The 22,023-nt window shown below is 33.9% G+C and overlaps 2 protein-coding genes across 2 annotated transcripts; both read left to right on the forward strand.

Annotated features, from left to right (window-relative positions):
• The first annotated feature begins 7,022 nt into the window (after positions 1-7,022).
• LOC107496706 (indole-3-acetaldehyde oxidase) lies at positions 7,023-13,759 on the forward strand. Its single transcript, XM_021127272.2, has 9 exons — positions 7,023-8,639; positions 8,729-8,991; positions 9,066-9,275; positions 9,383-9,601; positions 9,865-10,926; positions 11,112-11,210; positions 11,577-11,766; positions 11,932-12,165; positions 13,582-13,759. The coding sequence occupies exons 1-9, from the start codon at positions 7,172-7,174 to the stop codon at positions 13,623-13,625; spliced, it is 3,789 nt and encodes a 1,262-aa protein (XP_020982931.2). The 5' UTR covers positions 7,023-7,171; the 3' UTR covers positions 13,626-13,759.
• A 1,011-nt stretch (positions 13,760-14,770) lies between these two features.
• LOC107496716 (indole-3-acetaldehyde oxidase) lies at positions 14,771-21,536 on the forward strand. The gene is made up of 10 exons (XM_016118035.3): positions 14,771-15,063; positions 15,605-17,260; positions 17,719-17,978; positions 18,083-18,292; positions 18,385-18,603; positions 18,732-19,697; positions 19,796-19,891; positions 20,057-20,155; positions 20,350-20,539; positions 20,956-21,536. The coding sequence occupies exons 1-10, from the start codon at positions 14,895-14,897 to the stop codon at positions 21,171-21,173; spliced, it is 4,083 nt and encodes a 1,360-aa protein (XP_015973521.1). The 5' UTR covers positions 14,771-14,894; the 3' UTR covers positions 21,174-21,536.
• The last annotated feature ends 487 nt before the right edge of the window (positions 21,537-22,023 follow it).

A 22,023-nucleotide genomic window follows, 5' to 3' on the forward strand; every position in this document is an offset into this window, starting at 1 on the left:
AGTTTTGAATTATGCAAAATTTATTAGAATAACAATACATCGAAATTTATTAACAAATACACATACATTTCTTAGTTTTTACACCGAAACTTTGTTACAGAAGCACAAAAATATTTTTTTTAATGATGTATATTAGAGAAAAAGGTAAAAGAAGAAGAAAAAGAGTTTTGAATTATGCAGAATTTATTAGAAAAAAATACACCGAAATTTCTTAACAAATACATATAAATTTCTTAGTATTTTATACTGAAATGTTGCTACAAAAGCATAAAAATATCTTTTTTAATTTTATTTTTTTAAATTTTTTTAGTTGAATGAATGTAGGTTCATTGTTTTTATTCTTTTAAAGAGAGTAAAACAAGAAAAAAAAAACTTAAGAATGTAAAATAAAAAGGAAAAGATAAATAAGAAAGAAAAAAAAGATGATGATGATAAAGAAGAAGAAGAAGAAGAAGAAGAAGAAGAAACAGTTGTAAGACCTAGAATCATTTATCATGGCCTAACGCAAGTGGTTATGGAATGATTAACACTTTAGTACTTCGACATCTCATTAGCAAGTTAAGGGTGAATGACCAAAATAAATCAATTGGGAATCAAAACCGGATTACAACTTTTCGAGATTACATACGCAAATGCATTTTTTACATAACTATAGAAACCGCGACAGGGGTCCACGGATTCTAAATGCACGTGAACCGCTACACTCCTCTAGTGGTTAATGTTGAGATTCGTAATGGTCAAAAATCGCAACAGGGGTCCAGCAGTTTCTTCAATGCTGGGCAAATGTGTATAAACCGCAATAGAGGTGTAGCGGTTTATGCTTTAGTATAAATACGCTAGAGGGAGTTGCGGATAATTCACTTTGCACTATTTTAAAATTTTGAGAGAGAGAAAGTAACGTTTTAGAGAGAGAAAAAATTTTGGTGAGAAAGACAAAGTTCTTAAGGTTTAGAGAATTTGGGAATTTAGATTTAGCTGAGCGCGGGACCATGGTGAACGAATGCAGCGTTTACTGACTCAACGGCGTTGCACACGTTGTTGGCAGTATCAACGAAGAGGTAAGTTTATTTTCTTTTAGTTATTGAATTTCATATAACATAAGATGTAGTATTCAGATGCAGTAGTTAGAATACACAATATAGGATTAGCCAGTTTAGGATTTTAAAGTTAAGACGTAAAATTTAAAGGTATGATCAAATGTTTAAGTAGAATAGTTTCTCTTGTATTTGAGATACAGAGTTCAAATTGTAATTGGCCAGTTTAGAATTTCAAAGTTAAGACGTAAAATTTAAAGGTAGGATCAAATGTTTAAGTAGAATAGTTCCTCTTATATTTGAGATACATGGTTCAAATTGTAAGGCTTGTAGGGTTATTGTTTAAGTATCGTATTTGAAAACTAAGATTTAAAATTTTAGCTTTTAAATATTTAAGTTTAAATTTTAATATTATAATTCTAGTTGTTTAGGATTTAAAATTTAAAGATTAAATTTTCGAAATAGAATCTAATAATTGTATTTTATATTCTTAAATTTTAAAATTATAAGTTTTGTAGTTTATTATTTAAAATTTAAGATTTAAATTTTAGAATTATAAGTTTAGAATTTGATTATTTTAAATTAAAGATTTGAAAAACAATGGTAACTGAACTATATCTGAAATTTTAGTTAAGATCGGATAGACAGGAGTACAGGACACTTATAATGTTTGTTTTCATTTATAATTTATGATTTAAACTTGTTAGTGATGGAATTTTATTTGGTTTGGTTATATTTCTCACATGCTACAGCCAAGTAGGTGTATTTATAGTGTTCGGAGACAACAGAACATGCCTTTACATGACAGGATCATATTCTATCTGGAGAGGGATGGTTTGTACCACCTGGCCAGGCTCAACACGAGGTGGTTCTGGTTGGATGAGCCCCTAGTCAGCGCATTCATTGAGAGGTGGCGTCCTGAGATGCACACCTTTCATATGCCATTTGGAGAGTGCACCATCACACTGCATGATGTTGCATACCAGCTAGGGTTGCCCGTGGATAGTAAAGCTGTATCTGGGTGCCTTACAGATTTTGAGAAGTTGATGGATGATGGCTTGGGAGTGGTTTCATGAATTATTTGGCGAGCTTCCGCCGCCGAATAAGGTAAAGCAGTTTACAGTCCACTTCACCTGGTTTCATGAAAGATTCAGGGTGTTACCGGCCGATACGACTGAGGATACCGTATGCATATATGAACGTGCGTACATTATGATACTGCTATCCACTCAATTATTTGGTGACAAGAGTGGAAATTTGGTTCATATACAGTGGTTCCCCAGAAGGATTTTTCTCGTGTAATCCTTGACTTCCGAAGGTGGGATCTATGTCCGGTTGCTGGCCGACAGCTTTCAAGTTTAGCGTTGAGAAATGTGGAGGGTATTGCTGTGACCCAAAACTGGATGACCCCTGATGTGTTGGTGGGTTCCTAGGAGTATCCTCGTCACTGTCCCCCAAGATGTGAGCTGGCTCATCGTTTGAATTATCTTCTCGCATCGCATTTTCAACCCGATTTGGTTCACCATCACCTAAAAGATCGGGAATCAAACCGGGTGACCTAGCTATCCTAGCTGGAACAGATGGAGGTTTAGCTAACAGACAACTAGGTGCAACGACAGGCATCAAGGTAGAAGCACCCCCACCGTCGTCGACTGAGGATTCGGCGTTGATGCCCCGGAACTGTCGACACCAGCTTCCAACTTAGCATACAAATCGCGTATTCTCACTTTCGGAAAACTGGGCCGACAATGAAACAAAACCTGCGTGTCTTCGTCCGACCCTATACAAATGTTTCATATTGAACATCAGTTGACACAACTACAATCGGAATCTTGTAGAACACCTTCTCACCCACTTGGCCCTACACAATCCTGCCTTTCGTAATATACTTGTCTTTAACTTTGACAAAGTATTTGTTGACCGGATAAAAACACTCACCGGTTTTTTATCAGTGAACTTAACACCGTACCTTTTGTTTTTTTTAATTTTTCCAAAACAATGTACTAGAACATAGGGGTGTGCATGGCCCGGCCCGGCCTGAAGACCCAGTCCGGTCCCAAACACTTTTAAGACTAATTTGGTGTGATTTCATCGGGTCTAGGGTCGGATATGGATCTTAAAAATAGACCCGATCATTATTGGGGTCGGGTCTGGGCCATAGCTCGGGTCACCCGAAATCGGCCCAGTGGCCCGGTCATCATACATAATTAATATTTTGTGTTATTAGTGATGGATGATATTTATTATTATGTGAAATTTAAGTATTGTAATCCTTAATATTTTGTGTTATTAGTCATTATATATAAGATTATAAGTTAATGTTTTATGTTTAAAATGCATAAGACTTTAGACTAATGCATAATCTTGTGTTATTTGTATTGATTTAAATATTTAGTGTTATTAGGCAATATTAGTATTGATTATGGTTATGCTTTAATTTTAGAGAAGAGTTGGTTCTTATTATATTTTTCTAAGTGAATTTTACCGTGTCAAATAATGGTTGGAGTCTTGGAAATTTGGATATTTTTACATGCTAACTTACAAGAAGGTATCAAGGTAATATAATGTTAACGGTCCGGTTTTCACCCGATTTTTACCCGGTATAATCGTGGTCCAAAAGTATATAGGTTTCATCGGGTCTAGGGTCGGATTCGGGTCTAACAAATAGGCCCGGTATATATTTCGAGCCGGGTCTGGGTCACATCAAACTCGGTTTCACCCGGCCCATGCACACCCCTACTAGAACAAAAAAACTCTCATCACAATCCATTTGTGAATTTGTGAAAATGATCCTCTACCATCACACCACTCCCTCCTGGTTGATATTTATAGGCGTTTTGGTGCATGCATAAACCGCTACACCCCTATCGCGGTTTATGCACATTTGCCCAGCATTGAAGAAATCGCTGGACTCCTATCGTAGTTTCTAACCATTACGAATCTCAACGTAAACTGCTAGAGGGGTGTAGCGGTTTACGTGCATTTAGAATCCGTGGGACCCCTGTCGCGATTTCTATAGTTATGTAAAAAATGCATTTGCATATGCAATCTCGAAAAATTGTAATCCAGTAAATTTGATTTCCAATTGATTTATTTTGGTCATTTGCCCGCAAATTAATGTACAAGAATAATCAGATACATTGTGTGCTTTTTAGTCGAGTTGTAGATAATATTCTCCCTCACCTTGAAGAAGAAAAGGTTGGACTCCTCATTGTTGTTCTGAGTTTTGAATTATGTAGAACTTTATTATAATAAAAATGCATATAAATTTCTTAGTTTTTAGAGTAAAGTATCGTTTTTGTCCCCAACGTTTGGGGTAAGTCCTATTTGTGTCCCTAATGTTTAAATCATCATATTTGTATCCCTAACGTTTATAAAAGTGATTCAATGTTATCCTACTATCAATTATATCAGATTATATTTTTCAATTATTCTCACTTGGATATACTCATTCTCAATTAGGTCTCACTTGGATGTGTTTGATTTTAATATTATACCTACTATTTATGTTTAGATTCAATTATGTCCCTAGAAAAGTGAATTATGTAAATGTTGTAGGAATTAGTTTCAACTTTGATGAGCTATTTTTCGGAGTGGATCATCTATTCTATCCCATATATTTGTATTCTAACTTCAAGAAGAAATTTTTAAAACTCAAACTAAAGCGTTCATGATGTGTAATTGACGGCAGGATAACATTGAATAACTTTTACAAACGTTAGGGATACAAATAGGACGATTTAAACGTTAGGGACACAAATAGGATTTACCCCAAACGTTGGGGACAAAAACGATACTTTACTCTAGTTTTTACATTGAAATTACTTAATGATTGCGACACGCAAACTTAGTTCGAAAACAAGCACACAAATAAGACTAAATCATGAACAAAAAACATAATCAAATTAATTTTAGATCAAACAACGTCATTAATATGATAAAAATTCAAAGATAACGGTAATAATAATGACGATAACGATAAAGAAGATGACGATGATGATATAATAATAATAACGATGATGATAATGATGGCAAAAGAGGAGGAAAAAAACGAATGAAAAAAAGAAATTAAATAAAAAAAGAAAAGAGGAGAAAAAGAAGGTAGTAATTATGGCGGTAACGACAATAACTAAGAGAAAAAAAAAAGAAAAAAAATAGCAACTAAAATATTAATAAAAAGAAGAGAAAGAAGAAGTGGAGAAAAAGGAAATGAAAAAAAGAAAAAAGAAAAGACGCATAATTTAATTAAGCATTTTATTTGAATGTAAAATTTTATTAAAAAAATATAATAAATATCCTTCCTAACTTCTATTGGTAAAGTCAAGTCGTCATTATTATGGTCATTATTACTGGATACCAATATCAAATTAATTATGTTTAAAACTTAAGATATCATATATATGAACATGAAATTAACACTTGTGAAATGATAATTTCACTCTAATTTTTTATAATATCATTATACATATGATTTTTTTGTATTGCATAAATTTATAAAAGAAATAATATTATCAAATTAAGAGTAATAATATTCTCTTAACACTTATCTCAAAGTAATTTTTGAAGATTTCAATTCTTTAAATTTTGAATTTGTATTTTAGAATATAAAGTGTGATTTTTTATTTTTAAATAATTTTTTTATATTTATTTTTTATTTCACTTATGAAATAAATAGTGAAAAATCACACTTTATTTTTTTAAGTGAAATTCAAAATTTAAAATATCTACTATGGTCATGTGTAAGTGATTGCAAAACCTTCCACCACTATGCATTCATTCTGATCTTATTTTTCTTGGATTTTAATCTTGTGGGGTCTCTTAGTAAAACACTACACTGCCACTTATTTTCTATCTCCACTTATTTTCTATGCATTCATTGAGAGCAAGTAGGAGCAGAAGAACCTAACATATAAATAACACGTCACAAACAGTTGACAAAGTTATATATACTGTGGCGTGTGGAGATAACATGCACGTTTTCTTTTTATCTTGTTTGAACTTTTAAGAGTGGAGTAATGGCGAGAGGTTTGAGCTCTCAAAAGTTGACCCATCTACCACTTTGCTGGAGTTCTTGCGTTCCCAGACAACCTTCAAGAGTGTCAAGCTCAGTTGTGGTGAAGGTGATGATCATTTTTGTGTTTGTAAAGTGATAAAAGCATTTCAGAATTTTCATAGCCTAGCTAGTAGCTGTTTGATCATCTGACTTTTGAAATGTTTAGTTCTCAGTTTTGCAACTTCAAAATTCTCTTCAGTTTAAGTTCATAGTTTGGATAATCTTCTTCCTCTTGGATTTTGACTTCTGTTTTGCGAGGTCTTAATGGGCTTGTTGTAGTTGGGATTTCTGAGTGTCTTGAATTTGGGATAAATCTGGAGTCTGTATGTACTGATTCCAGTTATTCCTCAATTGTATATTTGTGTAATTTTCTGGTTCATATGAAAAAGAAGGTAGTTTATATCTAGATGCAATATGTTACTGGAACGGGTATCCAGTACACTACATGTAAATTATTTTACATAGAAAGTATATTTATGGCTTTTCATAAGCAGATAAATTATGAATTAGTACACGGTATATCACCTAGTCGTTGATTTCATGTAACTATGATTTAGATTTAAGAAAAAGAAAAATTTTATTTGCCTTTATATTTTTAACAAAGGGGAGCCTGGAGCATTAGTCTCCGTGTGATCTTAAGGTCACTTTCAACTCGTGGTAATTAGTCACGAATGAAATTATTAGCTTAAACTGTCTGTATTAGGCCCTTTAAGTGCTATCCTTCCCTGATTCTGATCCTGCTTTAACGCAGAATGTTTGTGCATCAGGCTTACCTTGTATTTCTAACATTTTCATTATTAGTAATCCACAAAAGGCTTCTTTTCAACTTGTTACTTACATACATGGATATGGTTGGTTTCCAGGTGGTTGTGGAGCTTGTGTGGTTCTAATATCCAAATATGATCCTGTTCTTGACAGAGTTGAGGATTTTACAGCAAGTTCATGTCTCACACTACTTTGCAGCATTCATGGATGTTCAATTACAACAAGTGAAGGCATTGGAAATAGCAAAAATGGATTCCACCCAATTCAGGAAAGAATTGCAGGATTTCATGCCACACAATGCGGCTTTTGTACTCCGGGAATGTGCGTTTCACTCTTTGGAACTCTTGTCAATGCTGAAAAGACCAATCGTCCGGATCCGCCTTCCGGATTCTCCAAACTGACAGCAGCAGAGGCGGAAGAGGCTATTGCAGGTAACCTCTGCCGCTGTACCGGTTACCGACCAATTGCAGATGCCTGCAAAAGCTTTGCAGCCAATGTTGATATAGAAGATTTGGGCTTCAACTCTTTCTGGAGAAAAGGAGAGAACAAGGACTTAATGCTTAGTAGTTTACCTCAATATGGCAAGAACCATAACAATGTTAAATTTCCTCTGTTTTTGAAGGAAATCAAGAATGATGTGATCTTGTCTTCAGATGAAGGTAGCTGCTGGCACAGTCCTACTAGTCTGAAGGAGCTTCAGAGCTTGTTGAAATTAAACCGAGCCAACGGCACTCGGATCAAGCTTGTTGTTAGCAATACCGGTATGGGATACTACAAGGAAAGTGATGGCTATGACAAGTATATTGATCTAAAAGGCATCTCTGAGCTCTCAAAGATAGGAAAGGATCAAACTGGAATTGAAATTGGAGCAGCGGTGCCAATATCTAAAGCTATTGAAGTGCTAAAAGAAGAGAGCAGAAGTGATTTTCTTACAGAGGATTCTGCAATGATTCTTGGAAAGCTCGCTGACCATATGAGTAAAGTCGCCTCCAGATTTATTCGGAACACAGCCAGTGTAGGAGGCAATTTAGTGATGGCTCAAAAGAATAATTTTCCTTCAGACATGGCCACAATTCTTCTTGCTGTGGATTCAATGGTTCAAATAATGACTGGTGCAAAATTTGAGTGGCTTGCATTGGAGGAGTTTTTTGAAAGACCATCACTAAGTTTGGAGAGTGTACTTTTAAGCATCAAAATTCCAAGTTTTGAACTTATTGGAGGTAAATCCGATAATCAAGGATGTAAATTCCTCTTTGAAACTTACCGAGCTTCGCCTCGACCCCTTGGAAATGCCCTTCCATACTTAAATGCTGCATTCCTGGCTAAGGTGTTCATGTCTAAAGACACTGGCGAAACAACAATTGATGCTTGCAGGCTATCTTTTGGGGCTTATGGGACTAAGCATGCAATCAGAGCAAAAAAAGTTGAGGACTTTTTAGTAGGAAAAGTGCTAAGTGTTCATATTCTACATGAAGCTGTCAACTTGCTGGCATCCATTATTGTACCTGATGGTGGTACCTTAGATGCAGCTTATCGTTCAAGTTTGGCAGCTGGTTTTCTTTTAAAGTTCTTCAACTTCTTGATAGATGGTCCTTCCAAATTGATAAATGGCTGTACTAGTTTGCCTGTCAATGGATCAATCCAATTAAATGGGAATCAAAACCAGGCTCAACATGATAAAACTCCAATGTTACTTTCATCTGGAAAACAAGTAATTGAAGACAGCAATAAGTATCATCCAGTTGGAGAGCCGATCACGAAATCTGGAGCCGCAATACAAGCTTCAGGTTTGTTTGATGCCTATCAATAATGACTTTTCATATAATTTAATACATGCTTAGTAACAAGTGAACATTAACATATAAATCATACGTAGGTGAGGCTGTCTTTGTAGATGACATACCATCACCACCAAATTGCCTTCATGGAGCATATATCTATAGCACAAAGCCTTTAGCACGGATAACAAGTATAGAACTCAGACCTGAATTACAGAGACATAAGGGAGTGGTGGACATCATTTCAAGTAAAGACATCCCGGATGGTGGTCAAAACCTTGGAGCAAGAGCCTTATTTTCTTCTGAACCTTTATTTGCAGAAGAGATAGCTAGATACATTGGCGATCGTCTTGCCTTTGTGGTGAGTTCATAAACCCTTTATTGATGGTTTGTAAGTACTTGCCCTTTACTCACCAACTATAGCTTCCTTTTTAGGTTGCAGATACTCAGAAACTCGCTGATACGGCTGCAAACTCTGCTATTGTTGATTATGATGTTGATAATCTTGAGCCACCAATATTAACTGTGGAAGATGCTGTTAAAAGATCTAGCCTTCATGAAGTTCCTCCATTTCTCCGCCCAAAACATGTTGGAGACATATCAAAAGGAATGGCTGAAGCAGATCACAAGATTCTTTCTGCCAAGGTATATGTAACGTGTTTTAATCTTTACCTTTGTTATTTGGTTATCCACCTTGGTTTCTGAAGAGTGATGTTTAAGTTTTCTTTTGAAAAATTAATGTCAAAATACAGATGAATCTTCCATCTCAATACTATTTCTATATGGAGACACATACTGCACTTGCTATACCAGATGAAGACAACTGCATTGCAGTTTACAGTTCAATTCAGTGCCCTCAGTATGCACATGCTACCATAGCCGCATGCTTGGGTGTTCCTGAGAATAATGTTCGTGTTATTACTAGAAGGGTTGGGGGAGGTTTTGGTGGGAAGTCCATGAAATCCATTTGTGTAAGTATTTGGCTGTGCACTGTTCTTTTACACATTGCTTAATTGTTATAATTCTACATCATATTTTAATATTATTATCTAATTTTCTGTAGTTTGAAGAGTTACTAATGCAACAACTACAAATTGAAGAAGTCACTGCTTTTACTTTGATTCCAATATAATTCATGTGTTTTCTGTGTTAAGTGTTTAAATATGTTAAGATATGAATTAATAATATAAAACGATATAAACATAGTTCAAATTGTTACATTCACATCTTGCAGGCTGCTACTTCATGTGCACTTGCAGCACACAAATTGCGTCGCCCCGTCAGGATCTATCTAAATCGTAAGACAGATATGATCATGGCAGGTGGCAGGCATCCCATGAAGATTACTTACAGTGTTGGGTTTAAGAATAATGGGAAGATTACAGCATTAGATATTGAGGTTTTGATGAACGCAGGGTTGTACTTGGATGTAAGTGCAATAATGCCGGCCAGACTCGTTTCTGGGCTTAAAAAGTATGATTGGGGTGCTCTATCTTTCGATATAAAGTTATGCAAAACAAATCATCCTAATAGATGTGCAATGAGAGCCCCTGGGGAGTTGCAGGGATCATTCATTGCAGAAGCTATATTAGAAAATGTTGCAGCTACACTTTCAATTGATGTAGATTCTGTGAGAAGCATAAATCTTCACACACACACGAGTCTCGAGTTATTCTATCCAGAGTCTTTCGGAGAACCTTACGAGTATACATTGCCTTCCTTATGGAACAAGTTATCTGTTTCTGTAAACTATGACCAGCGAGTCGAGATGGTAAAAGAGTTCAACAGAGTCAACACTTGGAAGAAGAGGGGATTATCTCGTCTACCAGTTGTGTTTGAAATGGGGCTAAGACCAACTCCTGGAAAAGTAAGTATTTTCTCGGATGGATCGGTTGTTGTTGAAGTAGGAGGAATTGAATTGGGTCAAGGTCTTTGGACAAAGGTGAAACAGATGGCTGCATTTGGACTTGGTGAGATTCAATGTGAAGGAACCGAAGGCCTATTGGACAAGATTCGAGTGGTACAATCAGATACTGTGAGCTTGATTCAAGGGGGGCTGACTGCTGGTAGCACTACATCGGAATCAAGCTGCGAAGCAGTTAGACTTAGCTGCAATATCTTGGTTGAGAGGTTAAAGCCTCTAAAGGAAAAGTTGCAGAAAGAAATGGGATCAATCAAGTGGGAGACACTTCTTCGTCAAGCATACATTCAATCTGTGAACTTATCAGCATCTTCATTTTTTGTACCAACAACTTATTCCAAGAATTACCTAAATTATGGTGCTGCAGTGAGTGAGGTATGTGATTGTGTTCTTAATGATGCATGTCTCGAATAAAAATGGCGTTGTATCATGTTCAGTAAGAGTCCACTTCCCTTGAAAGTTAAGCACTTATGTCATCCTGTCATAAAATCCATGTTACTGAACCAAGATATCTTATAATGATAGTAATGCTTCCCTAAATAATGGAAACTACTTCTCAGGTGGAAATAGATCTTCTGACTGGAGAAACTAGATTTTTGCAAACAGATATTATCTATGATTGTGGACAGAGTCTCAACCCTGCTGTGGATTTAGGACAGGTATGCTATTTAATTTGGAGATTTTGTCTTTTTACAAAAAGTTTCCACTTAGAAAAGAGTATAAAATGCTAAGACTCATTCTTAAACACTCCTTATTAAGTCAGAAGTATTGCACTCTTTGTTAATTAAATAAATCTAATTTCTCTATTTAATATATTTTATATTTTTATATTTGTGATTCAGATTTTGGATTTTGGATTTAGTATTCAGTGTTTAGGGTGTTTTATAACAATATAAATTTTAGGAGTGCTACACTCCTTACTTTCTCAGAATCACATTAGCATTCACCTTTCTCTATTCATACCTCCATATTCTAAAGGTGAAACATTAATATTTTCTTAATCATTTTGTTGATCCATGTTGTAGATTGAAGGAGCTTTTGTTCAAGGTTTAGGGTTCTTCATGCTTGAGGAATATGAAACAAATGTTGATGGTATGGTATTAGCAGATGGCACATGGAACTACAAAATCCCTACAATAGACACCATACCTAAACAATTCAATGTTCAAATCCTTAACACTGGCCACCACAAGCGACGCGTGCTCTCTTCAAAGGGTAATAAGATCAAAGATTCATCAATGCACATTAATTTATCCAAATAGATGATTACTCCTAAATTGATGAAGTAAAATTTAGCAATCAACAAAATTTTGAATAATAGAAATGGATAATAATTATACCAGACTGTTATTGAGAAGGCTTCGAAATTTGTTGATGCAGCCTCTGGTGAGCCACCATTACTTCTAGCAGCTTCAGTTCACTGTGCCACAAGAGCAGCAGTTAAAGAAGCAAGGAAACAGGTTCTTTCATGGAACAACGAAGATGGAACGGATTCAAGATTTGAATTGAAGGTTCCTGCAACCATGCCTGTGGTTAAAGAACTCATTGGACTTGACATTGTGGAAACATACTTGAAATGGAAAATGGAAAAGAACTCTGAGGATCTCATATTAGAAGGGGATCGATTCCATACTCCCCTAATGTTTGGAGTTTTAAAACTCCTTTACATTATTAACATTGTAATGTACGTTGGCGCAATATCCTAGATAATTCCATTAATAAAGCTTTTAATGTATATTGACAAAATTATTAATTAATTAATATATTTTTTTTGTAAAACTACCAATACATTAATTATAACTTTTAAAATATATTTTTAATAAAATAACAATTATGATTATTACAGAATTTTTTATTTTGATGACTTACTATTGAAAATTTAATATATACTATTAGTATATAAATTATTAAAATTATTAAATTCGTTTATAAATTCTAATTAATTAATAATTTTTATTTTTATTTATTTTAATTATTTGTTTGATATTATAACTTATCTCATAAAATTTGAATTTTTTTAAATAATAATTTAATTATTTTAATTATCAAAATAAATAATTTGTAGCGTACTTACCAATTTACACTATATTTATTTATTTCATTTATATATGTATATTTTTTCAATTTTCATATGTCTTGTTTACACATAAAAAATTATCTCATTTATAGTATAAAATGATATATATGTATTTATAAATAATTAAATATAATTTTTAAAAGAAAAAGTCTAGGGGGCCAGCAATTTTTGTGATTGTTAGCCATCAACTAGCCATCAATGATGATTTGATGGTGTGAGATTGGTGTGAGATTTCATCTGTGAAATTTTAAATTTTACTAAATTAGAAATTATTGAATTTATATACTTAAGATTATTTTAAGTTTTTTAATAATTTTATTTAATATTTAATTAAACATGTTGAACTTCGGTCGAACCAGTAAATTATTGAACCAGTGACCTTACCGGTTTATTGACCAGTCCAGTTCTCACAACCTTAGTGTAAACAAGATATATGAAAATTGAAAAAATACGTATATGTAAACGAAATAAATAAAAGTAGTGTAAATTGGTAAGTACGCTACAAATTATTTATTTTGGTAGTTAAAATAATTAAATTATTTATTTAAAAAATTTCAAATTTTACGAGATAAATTATAATATCAAATAAATAATTAAAATAAATAAAAATAAAATTATTAATTAATTAGAGTTTAAAAATAAATTTAATAATTTTAATAACTTATATACCAATAGAATATATTACATTTTCAATAGTAAGTCATCAAAAAATTTTTCTGTAATAATCATAATTGCTATTTTATTAAAAATATATTTTAAAAGTTATAATTAATGTATCGGTAGTTTTACAAAAAAAATATATTAATTAATTAATAATTTTGTCAATATACATTAAAAACTTTATTAATAGAATTCTCTAGGATATTGTGCCAACGTACATTACAATGTTAATAATTTAAAGGAGTTTCAAAAATCCAAACCTTAGGGGAGTATTATAACATCTACCATATTAAAAATGTGTACAGCAATAAAAAATTTATTTATACATAAAAATTAACTAATAAATTAATTATTATGTATTGAATTTTTTTATTTCAATTTATATTTTATTATAATAATTAATTTCATAACTAATTGTTAGTGTACACATAGTATAATTAAAGACTCAATAAAATTATTATGCTTTTGGTACATCTCGATGCACCGCTTGAGCTTACTATAATATATATTCAGATGAACTGATTATTATTATGTTGTCAGATAAATAATTTAGTGTTATAATTTCAGGCGTAAACCAAATTTTTCAGATCGAACTTGAGTGAATAATAAATGATAATTAATAAGATTTAATCCTATCAAAATAAATAGTTTAGTCTGAGATTAATAAAAAAAAATTATCATAACCACTGGCTTATAAAACGATGAGGTATAAGTCGTTGGCAATAATAATTTATTTTATCATACATGAATTTTATTTTTTTTAACCATTCAAAATTTCATATATAGTATATGATACAATTCTAACTAGAAGGCCCAGATTTTGTTTCTTTTTTCGGATAATTTTAAAATTTCTTTTACAGTAACTCGTATGAAAATATTTATATATAAAAATAATTATATTAAATAATTTAATATATTTAACTAAATTATTTATATTATATCATTATTTTTCTATTAAAACAAAAATAGATTACTAATTTTTTTTAGGTTTAATTATTCTGTTGGTCTTATAGTTTCATAAAACTTTTAATTAGGTCTTTATACTTTTTTTTTAATTGGGTCCCTAATTTTTTTTCAATTAAGTCCCTCTTAGTAGTAGTTGGCTTAATTTTATAGGGACCAACTAAAAAAAAAATTGATATAAGAACCTAAATAAAAGGAAAAAAAAGTGCAGGGATCCAATTAAAAAAAATTTTAATGCAAAAACTCAATTAAAAAAAAAAGTATAAGAATCTAATTAAAAATTTTACAAAATTATAAGACTAACAGAATAATTAAACTTTTTTTATTAAAAACAATATTACATTATTTAATGATATGCTCATGCGTAGATGAGTTGAACGATGTCAAATCAATCTTAACTTTTATTTAATAAAAAAAAAATACTAATTACCATAAGCTATGAAATTGTTCAGTGTGTTCTAAATTGAAGATGACCAAAGTAATTATAATAAGCGTGTAAAAAATAAACAAGAAAATAATAGTGAGATTAGTTGATGTAATTACATTTGCATGTTCCAAATCAGTTGACACCATACGAAATTTATGAGACTGGAGACAAAATAATAGTGTGCAGTGTGAACTATTCACTAAGCTTCAGAAAACAATGGAAGTGAAGAACAACATCAATTCTGAGATACCAACACAAACAAGTTTGGTTTTTGCTATTAATGGTGAGAGGTTTGAGTTCTCCAAAGTTGACCCATCAACCACTTTGCTTGAATTCTTGCGTTCCCAGACAACCTTCAAGAGTGTCAAGCTCGGTTGTGGTGAAGGTGATGATTACCCTCTTTTATTTATTTATTTATTGTTTTGAAGAATTTGTTTACTTTTTTCAATTTTTCTTCTTAGAACAAAGGTCAAGTGTTGATGTAACACTGTGGTATCATCTGATTCAACTAGTGTTATATTAAGTAATTCAATTGATTGTTGAGTTGGTTTTTCATTATTTTTTCCCCCTATAGTATTCACCTTGCTTTGAACTAACTTTTTTATAAAGAATTAGTTTGATATTAAATATTGACTATTGGGTATGGACCATTGTATATATAGTATTGTTGATTATGGTCCTTTTTGGAATAAACCTAAAACATTGATGATTGTTATATTGACCTTGCTTTGAACTAATTTATGCTTCATAGATTGAGGCATAAGGATAAAGGACCTTGTTCTGGTTCCAGTTATTCTTGAGCTTTGTGAGTAGTGTTATTTTTTCTGATGGGGTTTTCAATGAACTTGAAGGTGGATATGGTGTTTGCCACAACTTTTTTTTTTCCAACTTGGAACTTCATATTTTGAAATGGTTGTTTTTTACAGGTGGTTGTGGAGCTTGTGTGGTTTTGATCTCCAAGTATGATCCTATACTTGATAGAATTGAAGACTTTACGGCGAGTTCTTGCCTTACACTACTTTGCAGCATACATGGCTGTTCAATTACAACAAGTGAAGGCATTGGAAACAGTAAAGATGGACTCCACCCAATTCACAAAAGAGTTGCAGGGTTCCATGCTTCACAATGTGGCTTTTGCACTCCTGGAATGTGTGTTTCGCTCTTCGGTACTCTTGTCAATGCTGAAAAGACCAATCGCTTGGACACGCCTCCAGGGTTCTCAAAAGTGACTGTTACCGAGGCTGAAAAGGCTATTGCAGGTAACCTCTGTCGCTGTACCGGTTATCGGCCCATTGCCGATGCCTGCAAAAGCTTTGCAGGCGATGTTGATATGGAGGATTTAGGATTCAACAGTTTTTGGAGGAAGGGAGAGAACAAGGACTTAAAGCTTAGTAGGTTGCCTCAATATGAACAAAATCATAAAAATGTTATATTTCCAATGTTTTTGAAGGAAATCAAACCTGATGTGTTGTTCTTGGCTTCGGATAAGAGGAGTTGGCATAGTCCTAGTAGTATAATGGAGCTACAGCGCTTATTCGAATCGAACCAAGTCAATGGAAACCGGATAAAACTTATTGTTAGTAATACTGCTATGGGATATTACAAAGATAACTATGACTATGACAGGTATATTGATCTAAGGGGCGTTCCGGAGCTCTCAAAGATCAGGAAGGACCAAACTGGAATTGAAATTGGAGCGGCAATGACTATATCTAAAGCTATTGAAGTACTAAAGGAAGAAATCAGTGGTGAGTTTCTCTCAGATTTTGTTAGGATACTTGTAAAGATTGCAGACCATATGGAAAAAGTTGCCTCGAGTTTTATTCGGAACACAGCTAGCATAGGTGGCAATTTAGTGATAGCGCAAAAGAATAATTTCCCTTCGGACATTGCCACAATATTTCTTGCTGTAGATTCAATGGTTCAGATAATGAGTGGTACAAAACTCGAGTGGATTGCGCTGGAGGAATTTCTAGAAAGACCACCACTGAGTTTGGAGAGTGTACTTTTGAGCATTAAAATTCCAAGTTTGGGACTTAATAAAAACAACTCTTCGGATCAGAAAAGTAAATTCCTGTTTGAAACCTATCGAGCTTCTCCTCGGCCACTCGGAAATGCCCTTCCTTATCTGAATGCTGCATTCCTAGTCAAGGTTTCACAATGCAAAGATTCAGGGGGAACCATGATTGATTCTTGTAGGCTGTCTTTTGGTGCTTATGGAACTAAACATGCAATCAGAGAAAAAAATGTTGAGCAACTTTTAGAAGGAAAACTGTTAAGTTTTAGTATTCTGCATGATGCTGTCAACTTGCTTATAGCTACTATCGTACCCGAAAGTGGTACCACAAAAGCTGGCTACCGTTCAAGCTTGGCAGCCGGTTTTCTTTTTAAGTTCTTTAACCCCATGATTGACAGTCCTGCTAAAATAACCAATGGTTACGGTTATACGAATCCTAACCAGGCTCACCATGATGAAATTCCAACTTTGCTGTCTTCTGGAAACCAAGTACTTGAAGCAGGAAATGAATATCACCCTGTTGGCGAGCCAATCATGAAATCTGGAGCTACACTGCAAGCTTCAGGTTTGTTTAGTTCCAACTTGTTTTCTTAAAAAGATTATTGATAGCTTTACTTTTTATGCATTTCTATTAACATTTTCAAGTCTTAAACTTCAACTTTTACATTGAAAAGGTTTCTTACTAAATTACATTTGAATTGATGGTTGGCCTCATTAAAATGGTAAGGCTTTCACCTTGGGTATCGGTGTTCAAATTGCTTTAGTTACAGAAGCAGCCCCACATTTATTCTAGCAAGACAATCGCATTTCCTTTTCCGCTTCACTGGTTGGTATCTAGCTGAATTTTAGATAACAGCAACCAGAGAATTGATGTATCCCTCGCTTGCACTAGACAAATCTTTTTGTCTGTCAAGCAATGTTATTTTATTCAGTTTGTGGCTTGTATTATGCTATTCAATTTTATTTTTTCTTTGTATTTTCTGTTCAGTAACAAGTACATTTTTATGAATTTATCATATGTAGGTGAGGCTGTGTTTACTGATGATATTCCATCACCAAACAATTGCTTATATGGAGCATATATTTATAGCGCAAAGCCTTTAGCAAGGGTAAGGAGTATAAAGCTGAGGCCGGATTTACTACTGGATGGAGTGAGGGGAGTAATTTCAAGTAAAGACATTCCCATTGGTGGAGAGAACATTGGATCAAAGACTATATTTGGCATTGAACCTTTGTTTGCTGAAGAGATTGCTAGATGTGTTGGAGATCGTCTCGCCTTTGTGGTGAGTTCTTCACTTTTTGATCCAACAATGTGTGAGATTCTCTTTCGTTTCTTTGGACATTGATACATGGAAATTCCATTTTAGTCACTGTACAGCTTCTGTAGGTTGCAGATACTCAGAAACTTGCAGATGTGGCTGCAAACTCTGCAGTTGTTGATTATGATACTGAAGATCTTGATCGGCCTATTCTGTCAGTGGAAGATGCTGTTGAAAAATCTAGCTTTTTCGAAGTTCCTCCATTTCTCTATCCAAAACATGTTGGTGATTTATCAAAAGGAATGGCTGAAGCAGATCACAAGATTATTTCTAAAGAGGTACATGTTTATGCAAGTTTGCTTCTGAATTATGTATGTTGAAACGGTTAGATTGCTCAACCATATTCATTATCATCTCAATTTAAAATCAGATGAAGCTTGGATCTCAATATTATTTCTATATGGAGACACAAACTGCACTTGCTGTACCAGATGAAGATAATTGCATTATAATTTACTCTTCATGCCAATGCCCTGAGTATTCACATGCAACTATAGCAAGATGCTTAGGTATTCCCGAAAATAATATTCGCATGATTACAAGAAGGGTTGGAGGAGGTTTTGGTGGCAAGGCCATAAAAAGCATACCTGTAAGTATTTAGTTATGCATTAATTTCTTGATTTTGGATTGCATACATTGCTATTAACTTGTTATTCAAGCAATCAGTTTTCCTGCAGCATGATTCTTATTTGGATATAAATTATATGATGTTTGCAGGTTGCAGCATCATGTGCACTCGCTGCGCACAAATTACGCCGCCCTGTCAGAATGTATCTAAATCGAAAGGCGGATATGATAATTGCTGGGGGAAGGCATCCAATGAAGATAACTTACAGTGTTGGATTTAGGAATGATGGGAAAATTACTGCATTAGAACTTCAGATACTGGTCAATGCAGGGTTCTATGTGGATATAAGTGCAATAATGCCACATAACATAGTTGGTGCACTTAAAAAGTATGATTGGGGTGCTTTATCATTTGATATAAAGGTATGCAGAACAAATCATCCTAGTAGATCTGCAATGAGGGGCCCTGGGGAAGTGCAGGGATCTTATATCGCCGAAGCTATAATAGAAAATGTTGCAGCTATGCTTTCACTGGATGTAGATTCTGTCAGAAGTATTAATCTTCATACACATGAGAGTCTTAAGTTGTTCCATGAGTATAGTTTCGACGAACCTCATGAGTATACCTTGCCTTCAATATGGAGCAAGATAGCTGCTTCGGCGAACTATGATCAAAGAACCAAAATGGTGAAAGAGTTCAACAAGATTAACACTTGGAGAAAAAGAGGAATTTCCCGGGTACCGGTTGTGTTTCAACTGAGTCTAAGGCCAACCCCTGGTAAAGTAAGCATTTTCTCGGACGGGTCTGTTGTAGCTGAAGTTGGAGGAATAGAAATAGGACAGGGTCTTTGGACAAAGGTGAAACAGATGACTGCATATGCTCTCAGTGCAATCCAATGCGATGGAACGGAAGGCCTCGTTGACAAGGTCCGAGTTGTACAATCTGATACTGTGAGCATGGTTCAAGGGGGGTTCACTGCTGGCAGCACTACATCGGAGTCGAGCTGTGAGGCAGTTAGACTTTGTTGCAATATCTTGGTTGAGAGGTTAAAGCCTCTAAAGGAAAGGCTGCAAAAGGAAATGGGATCTATCAAGTGGGAGACACTTATTCTTCAGGTATTTGGATATAAACTATGAATAGATACATTAATTCTTTTGATATTGTTTGACAGCATTCTCTTAAATTAACATGTTGACAATTTATGAACCTACAGGCTTACATGCAAGCTGTGAATTTATCTGCATCCACATTATATGTGCCTGGTATGGATTCCATGATGTACCTTAATTATGGTGCTGCAGTAAGTGAGGTAAGTTTTCTTCATATGCACATCTCAAATCAAATTTTGTATTTTCTTAAAAGTTCCCCTAAAGTTGCTTTTCTTGAATATATTGCTTGTCCTGTTGTCACACAACATATTACTGAACCAAATCATCAGATAAAGCTATGATAAATTATGGAAGTTATTTCTCAGGTGGAGATAGATCTTCTGACCGGAGAAACCAGATTTCTGCAAACGGATATTATCTATGATTGCGGACAGAGTCTAAACCCTGCTGTTGATTTAGGACAGGTAAGCGGACCGTGTACATAAATAGACATTTGCTATGCAAGCTCAAGACTAATGTCAGTGCCAGAATTGGAGGCCTTAGAGTGGTTTTTATTTGTGAAATTACTCTGAAAATATCTCTAGTTCCATTCAATTTTCAGTTTGGTTCTTATGCTATAAAAAGTGTTCTAAATTCTCCTTATAATTGCATGTTGCAGATTGAAGGAGCTTTTGTTCAAGGGTTGGGATTCTTCATGCTTGAGGAATATGAAACAAATGCTGATGGTTTGGTATTAGCAGATGGCACATGGAACTACAAAATCCCTACAATTGACACCATACCTAAACAATTCAATGTTCAGATCCTCAAGAGTGGTCATCACCAGAAGAGGGTTCTCTCTTCAAAGGGTAACATTGAATTCTCATAAGTGCATATAACTTGTTATTGAAACTGGGATTTTTATACATTCTCTTTCATTGGTTCTTCATAAATGTATGAGTGGTTTGATTGAATGCATAGAAGTCAAATACAAACATACATCAAATCTGAAAAAGATCCTCTAAATTGAGGAGATTGGTAAAGTGATAAAGTGGGAGGGGGGTGTTTTTATCATCATTACATTTGTAACTTCTATCCCATCAAATCATCTGAAAATCTGGTAAAAGAAAAAAGGATGGATACTCAAATTAGTATAGGATGAATGAGAATTTGAGAATGATATCATGAATATACATACATAGATTTGATAATGATATCAGAAGTTAGATCGCCATAAGTGGATAAATTAACAAAAAATTTAGAAAATAGAATATTTTTTATGCAGCTTCCGGCGAGCCGCCTTTACTATTGGCAGCTTCAGTTCACTGTGCCACAAGAGCAGCTATTAAAGAAGCAAGGAAACAGGTTCTTTCATGGAGCAATTTTGTTGGACCAGATTCAACATTTGACTTGGAGGTCCCTGCAACCATGCCTGTGGTTAAGGAACATATTGGACTTGACATTGTACAAAGATACTTGAAATGGAAGGTGGGCAATAACTAAATTCTACAACACTGAATAGGTTGGTTAATAGGAAAGTGATGTTTTGATTTAATATATGTAAGTTTTGATGTATGTTTACAATAAGAATAACAAAAGTCAATGCAGATGAATAGTTTTGGCATCAAGAATGAGTCAACTAAACTCTAGAAACTTGGCTTTAGATTGGCATATGTTAGGCATAAAATGTTCTTAGTACAGGTCTTTTCCATATGCAAAAATGGGGTCAGCTGTTAAATCCCTTAGTAATGAGTAGGTGAGAGGAAAACATGAAATGTAGTTGGTAGGAAGTTATATTATTTATTAGTAACATTTATTTTAGTAGTTTTTGTTATTAAGCCAGTTATAAATATTCGATTTTATAAACTTTATGTTCTGAACGTCTAATTTCAATAGGGAAAAGAACTTGTTTTTAACCCACACCTTGGCAACAAAATGTAATAAAATTATGAAAGAATGAGAAAAGATGGAGAAATTTTATTGTTGTGATGTTGTTCTATGGAGAACAATGTTACCTATTTATACTAATTACTAAATTGATTTTGAATTTTACAATAAGCTAAAATAACCAAAATCTCTAGATGATTCTGTTAGAGAAAGTATAACTAAATTAAAAAAAATAAGCATAACAAATTTTGTTTTTAGAAGAAAAATATAAGATAATAAATAAAAATAAAATAAGAATTTAATATGCTCCACAAGCTGGTGAATGGAAGATGTCAATAATCCACCGCTTAGATAAGTTCCGATGAAATGATAGAGGAAGACGCGTGTGGCGCGGTGACGCAGAAACATAAAAGGTGATGTTGTGTTTGAAGGAGAGAGAGCAAGCAGCGATCTTCAGAAAGCGCAT

This window comes from Arachis duranensis, chromosome 7 (assembly GCF_000817695.3).
Source record: "Arachis duranensis cultivar V14167 chromosome 7, aradu.V14167.gnm2.J7QH, whole genome shotgun sequence".
Taxonomy (NCBI): Eukaryota; Viridiplantae; Streptophyta; class Magnoliopsida; order Fabales; family Fabaceae; genus Arachis; species Arachis duranensis.